The sequence below is a fragment of the Mandrillus leucophaeus genome, unplaced genomic scaffold (assembly GCF_000951045.1).
Source record: "Mandrillus leucophaeus isolate KB7577 unplaced genomic scaffold, Mleu.le_1.0 Scaffold453, whole genome shotgun sequence".
Lineage (NCBI taxonomy): Eukaryota > Metazoa > Chordata > Mammalia > Primates > Cercopithecidae > Mandrillus > Mandrillus leucophaeus.
In genome coordinates this window covers 207554-214387 of record NW_012104843.1, presented here as the reverse complement: position 1 = coordinate 214387, position 6834 = coordinate 207554, and the positions used below count along the sequence as shown (strand labels likewise).

At 38.4% G+C, this 6834-nt stretch overlaps 1 protein-coding gene across 1 annotated transcript in view; it reads left to right on the top strand.

Annotated features, from left to right (window-relative positions):
• LAMA1 (laminin, alpha 1) overlaps positions 1 to 6834 on the top strand; it is a 173431-nt gene that overhangs the window by 55560 nt on the left and 111037 nt on the right. The window contains 3 exon segments of the mRNA XM_011994364.1: positions 1507 to 1749; positions 3225 to 3404; positions 6110 to 6199. Of these exon segments, the coding sequence (XP_011849754.1) occupies positions 1507 to 1749; positions 3225 to 3404; positions 6110 to 6199 (513 nt within the window).

Sequence of the window (6834 nt, the reverse complement as noted above, 5' to 3'; positions counted from 1 at the left end):
TTTTTTTTTTTTTTTTTTGAGACAGAGTCTCACTCTGTAGCCCAAGCTGGGGCACAGTGGCGCAATCTCGGCTCCCAATAACCTCTGCCTCTGGGGTTCAAGTGATTCTCATGATTCAGCCTTCTGAGTAGCAGGGACTACAGGCATGCGCCACCCCACCCAGCTAATTTTTTTTGCATTTTAGTAGAGATGGGGTTTTACCACATTGCTCTGGGTGGTCTCAAACTCCTGAGCTCAGGAGATCCACCAGCCTTGGTCTCCCAAAGTGCTGGGATTATAGGCATGAGCCACTGCACCCGGCCAGTAATAGGCATTCAAGGTTTCTTCATGTCTTTTTGTGGCTTGAGAATTCATTCTTTTTATCTTAATATTCCATGGTCTGGATGCACCATAGCATGTGTTTCTATTTACCTGTTAGAGGACATCTTGGTTGCTTCCAAGTTTTGGCAATGGTGGTGCAGGTTTTTGTGAGGACCTAAGTTTTCAGTTCATTTGGGTAAATACCCAAGAGCATGACTGCTGAGTATGGTGAGCATGTTTACTACTGAGTATGGCGAGCATGTTTAATTTTGTAAGAAACTGCCAAACTATCTTCCAAAGAGGATGTACCATTTTACATTCCCACCGGAAATGAATGAGAATTCCTGTTGCTCCACATCCTCCCCAGCGTTTGGTGTTGTCAGTGTTTTGGATTTTAGCCATTCTGGAGATGTGTAGTGGGCTGACTTTTTTCTCATATTTAGTTGTGTTATCTCCAAATCACTATAAAAATACTTTTAACACTACTGTTAATGTAACATAACACAAGTATCTTTCAGGATTCAAATAACATACACTGGAAACAAGAACAAGCTCTTATGTTCATACCAATATTGTTAATAATAATAATACAAATTTATTTGTACTTTTTGAGTTTATTCTGAAAACAAATGCTACTAAGAGATTATTCACAAGACACGTTTCTGATTAACATGTATGAGCAGTTACACTCCAGAGCTTCGATTTTGGCAACCAATGTATACCAGTTCTCTCAAGATGCACTTTTGTTTTTAAACAGCTGCTACTGATTCTATTTTTTTTTAAATTATTGTATATATTTAAGGTATACAACTTGATTTGACATACGTATACACTATGAAAGAATCATCCATCACAATCCAGATAACTAATATATTTATCACTGCACATAGTTACCCTTTTGTGTATATGATGAGCATACATAAGATCTACCCTTTTAATACATAAATTTCTAGTATACCGTATAGTATTGTTTTCATCCATTATATCTCCAGAACTTATTCATCTTGCATCACTGAAACTTTGTATGCACTGACCACCATCTCCCTATTCCCCTCTCCCACAGCTCCTGGCAGCCACCACTCTACTGTCTGATTCTAAGTTCAACTATCTTAGACTCTACCTTTAAGTGAGATCATGCAGTAGCTCTCATTCTGTGCCTGGCTTATATCGATTCTGGATTGAGACTTTTCAGTGTCTTTCTTTCAGGTCTTTCAAGTTGCATATGTCATCATTAAAGCTGCCAATGCCCCTCGGCCCGGAAACTGGATTTTGGAGCGTTCTCTAGACGGCACCACGTTCAGCCCCTGGCAGTATTATGCAGTCAGCGACTCAGAGTGTTTGTCTCGTTACAATATAACTCCAAGACGAGGGCCGCCCACCTACAGGGCTGATGATGAAGTGATCTGCACCTCCTATTATTCCAGATTGGTACCACTTGAGCATGGAGAGGTGGGTATGGTGCCCGCTGCGGCAAGATCTGTTTCCTCATCAGAGTCTCCCTGTCTCAGATGTTAAGACAGCCGTTGTCATGGCCAACATTAAAGACGCAAAATTGATCTCTGTCAGTACAAAACTCTTTAACATAGCTATGTAGCTCTATTTGAAGTGGCCTTGAGTCAAGTCTGTTATGAGTAATTTCACAAACAATATAGTTTACCTTGTTGACTTCCTCTCTTCAAGGAGGCTCTCGGTCTTCACTCTGCTCTGATTTAATGACGCCCTTGGATCCTCCTTCAGAGCATCTTCCCCACAGCACCCTGGCAAGAATGTTTGTTGAAATATTAGAGAGCTAAAATGTCCCCCAGAGTTGTAGCTCTCAGTTTTCTCAATGTTCTCCTCGGTAGGTGGTGAGCACTGGAGACTCTTGAAGTCTTGCAGCTTAGTCCCCAGCGTGCCCAGATTGTATACACTTCCTTAAAGTCAGGATATAATGAGAAACAGCCCATTCTTTAGTAGCACCTGGCTCGAAGAGATCAAACTACAAAAACTCTCCAGTGCTCTTCACGGCGGGAACTCTGCAGTGAGCTGTGTGTTGTTTCAAGGGCAGAGATTAATTAAGGCAGCCTGTATCATTCAGGCTTTGAGGCACTTTTTCTTTGTTCTTCTCGAAGCCTATTCATAACATTTAAAATTTGCTTCAGAGAAGGTGTAGCCCTGGGACAGATGCTGAAATATTCTAACCACATGGAGAGAAACAGTCTTCTTAAAAGATTTTCAGCAATAATGCCATAATGTGATGAATGCCGTAATCTTTGTTCTTCACATTGTAGTCTGGTTCCACATCAGATCTTCGGCAAGTGAGGGTTTTCTTTTATATCAAATTTTAAAGTTTGAGATATAATTTACATTCAGGAAAGCATACAGATTTTAAGTATATAGTATATCTGAGACACTGAAATAGATAACTTCAATAAACTGAAGACATTGAGATCATGGTAATTCACAAGTAATTAACAAACGTTAGACATACTTTTACAAGAAGCTAGTTGTTTTGCTTTGATTTTAGATAGTATCTCTTAAAGATTCTGTCCTGACATTAGACAATCTGGGCTGTGTTTTTGCATGCTTAAAATTGACATTTGTGGCCAGGTGCAGTGGCTCACCCCTGTAATCCCAGCATTTTGGGAGGCTGAGGCAGGTGGATCACCTGAGGTCAGGAGCTCAAGACCAACCTGGTGAACATCGTGAAATACTGTCTCTACTAAGAATACAAAAATTAGCTGTACGTCGTGGTGCACCCCTATAGTCCCAGCTACTCAGGAGGCTGAGGCAGGAGAATTGCTTGAACCTGGGAAGTGGAGGTTACAGTGAGCCAAGATCGCGCCACTGCACTCCAGCCTGGACCATACAGCGAGACTCCATCTCAAAAAAAAAAAAAAAAAAAAAAAATTGACATTTGTCTATTTTGATGCCTTCATCTTCAGATTCATACATCACTCATCAATGGCAGACCAAGTGCTGACGATCTTTCACCCAAGTTGTTGGAATTCACTTCTGCACGATATATTCGCCTTCGCTTACAACGCATTAGAACGCTCAATGCAGATCTCATGACCCTTAGCCACCGGGAACCTAAAGACCTGGATCCTATTGTTACCAGACGCGTGAGTATGGGACGGCAGTCCTGCCACTATGAAAGATTAATTTTATTTAAGGGAACTATTATTTTTCTTCTTTCCTTTTCGGTTGTTCTTTCCCCCACGTGTTGGCCATTTTTCTTGCCAGTGGCTATATCCTTATTTCATGTAAGATTGCTATGTTGTTACAGATGCTACCTTTAGGTGATGGGCCAAAATCGTGTCCTCAGGTCCCTCACCCACCCTGTCCCTGTAGTGCCATAATGTGGTGAATGTCATGGTCTTTATTCATCACATTGTAGTCTGGTTCCACATCTGATCTTCGGCAACTGAGGATTTTCTTTCATAGCAAATTTTAAAGTTTGAGAAATAATTTACATTCAGGAAAGCATACAGATTTTAAGTATATAGTTAAGTGTATAAGACTGGTGTCACAAAAATCTTCATATGCTTTCAATAACCCAGGAGTGGGATTACTAAGTTATAGGATAGGTGGATGTTTACCTTTTTAAGAAAATGCTAAACTTATATAAAAAGTATTTGTATCCAGCTGGGTGTTGTGGCTCATGTGTGTAATCCCAACACTTTGGGAGGCTGAAATGGGAGGGTCACTGGAGCCTGGGAGTTTGGGACCAGCCTGGGCAATAGAGGGAGACCTCAGCTCTATTTAAAAAATAAAAATAAAAGTAATTGTATCCGTTTTGTAGTCTGACCAGCAATGAGTGAGAGTTCTGGCTGCACTACACACTCTTAGATATTTAGTGCTATCAGTCATTTTTATGCCGGCTGTTCTTTTTTGCTTTTTTTGGCTTTTTTGATGTTAATTTGTGTTTCTCTGATGACTAATGTTGACAATGTGCTTACTAGTATACAATCAGATTTTTTTGTTCATTTTTAAATTGGACAAAAAATAAGCCTCCTTGTTACTGACTTATAACATAATTTTATATATTTTGTGTATGAATCCTTCATCAGATATGTATATATTGCAAACGTATCTGTTCTACTTGGTGTTTGCTTATTCAGTTTCCTGTGACTTTTGATGAGCAGACGTTTTGTGATGAATCCCAACTGACCATTTTTTCTTTTATGATTAATGCTTTCTATGACCTCAAAAAATATTAGCTTATCCCAAATTTACCAAGATATCATGGTACGCTTTCTTTTAGTAGCTTTATAGTTTTAGCTTTTACATCTATAATTCATTTCATATTAATTTTTGTATTTGATGTGAGGAAGGAGTCGGAGTTTTTTTGTTTTTTGTTTTTTTCCTATATGTATATACAATTGTTCTAGCACCGTTTGTTGAGAATATTTTGCTTGTTTTGGGGTCCTTGTTGAAAACTATTCAACCTTATTATTGCGGGTTTATTTCTGGACTCTCTACTGTTCTATAGCTCTTTTGGTCTATTCTTGTGCCAATAACAAGCTTTCTTGGTTACTGTAGCTTTATAGTAGGTCTTGAGAGGTCAGGTTTCTTGTATTTCCTTATAAATTTTAGAATCAGTTTGTCAATTTCTGTAAAAAAAAAAATAAAGCCTGCTAAGATATTCGTTGGGATTCCACTGATTCTTTAGACCAATTTGGGAAGAATTTTAGAAGACATTTTAACAATGTTGAGTCATCCAGTCTGTGGACCTGCTATAACTTTTCACTTATCTAAATCTTCTTTAATTCGCCTTGGCAGAGTTTTATTATTTGAAAAGGTCTTGTTCAATAATGCTCAATAATGTTCAATAATGAAAAAAGAAGGCCAGGCACAGTGACTCATGCCTGTAATTCCAGCACTTTGGGAGGCCTAGGCGGGTGGATCACGAGGTCGGGAGATCAGGACCATCCTGGCTAACATGGTGAAACCCGGTCTCTACTAAAAATGCAAAAATTAGCCGGGTGTGGTGGCGCATGCCTGTAATCCCAGCTACTCAGGAGGCTGAGGCAGGAGAATAGCTTGAACCTGGGAGGTGGAGGTTGTAGAGCCGAGATCACGCCACTGCACTCCAGTCTGGATGATAGACCACTGAGACGCCTTAGCCATAAAAAAAAAAAAAAAAAAAAAAGGCACGCATAGTAAGACTAAACTGTTATTATTTGTAGATGACATGGTTATGTATGTAGAAAATCTACAAAGCAACTACCAGAAATAAAAAGTGAATTTAGCAATGTTGCAGTATACAAAATCAATAAACAAAAGTGAATCACATTTTTAGTCACTAGCAATGAATAATGGAAAAGGAAATGTAAAAGGAAGTCTATTAACACTAACATGTAAAAACATAGAGAAGTGGTGAGTGCATTTCTTCAGAGGCAAGCACTTTGTTCTGTTAATGTGATTGACATTTCTTGATTTTTGTGTGGTAGACTAACTTTGCATTCTAAGGTAACTCTTAGTTGTTCGTGATCTTTTCTAGAGAGCGCTGTATTCAATTTACCAATGTTTTTAGGATTTTCAGTAATGAGTTTTGAAAGAATACTGACTTGGTTTAAGATGCAGCCAAGTTGGGGAATTCTTTTAGACTTCTTTGGGTTCTGATGATCTAATTTGAGCCTAATTTATTTTAATTGAGCACAGGATTCTTTGTGCATGAAATATAATTTTTAAATGTACATGTAATTATATTTTAGATTGCCAGTAAAAACTCTTAAACCGCATGAGATATTTGTTGGTGTGCCAACATTTTCATTTCACTGAAATCTAGGTTTTAATTTTTGTTCATGACTTTCTTTTTCCTTAGTATTATTATTCAATAAAGGACATTTCTGTTGGAGGCATGTGTATCTGCTATGGTCATGCTAGTAGCTGTCCATGGGATGAAACTACAAAGGTGAGTTCTAGTATTTTGCATTTTACTAAAACTTCAAAAAAGACATTGTAGCTATAATATTTGCATTACTCATTTTTATTCAAAACATGAAAGGTATAAAATTATGCTGCAAAAAACAGATTTTCAGAGGTTTTAAACAATTTCATTTTGCTTTGGAGGATGTGTTTCTAATTAAGTTCTTACAATGATTTTTTTATGTGATAAAATATCCCTAACATGAAATTTACCATTTGAAAGTGTACAGTTCAGGGGCCTTATTAATTTTGAAGCCCTTCTGTCTATAAGAAAGTCAAACAAAAAACATGTGCAGTTATAAATTATGTTTACATTTTTTTAAAGAAGGGTTTTCTCTTCCTATTTTCTCCCCTTTCATTTCGTTGGTACTAAATCAAGATTTAAAAGGGGTGTGGTGGCTCACATCTGTAATCCCAGCACTTTGGGAGGCAGAGGCGGGTGGATCACTTGAGGCTAGGAATTTGAGACCGGTCTGGCCAACATGGAAAAACCCCATCTTTACTGAAAATGTAAAAGTTAGTGGGGCATGGTGGTGTGCACCTATAGTCCCAGCTACTCGACAGGTTGAGGCAGGAGAATCGCTTGAACTTGGGAGGCAGAGGTTGCAGTAAGCTGAGATC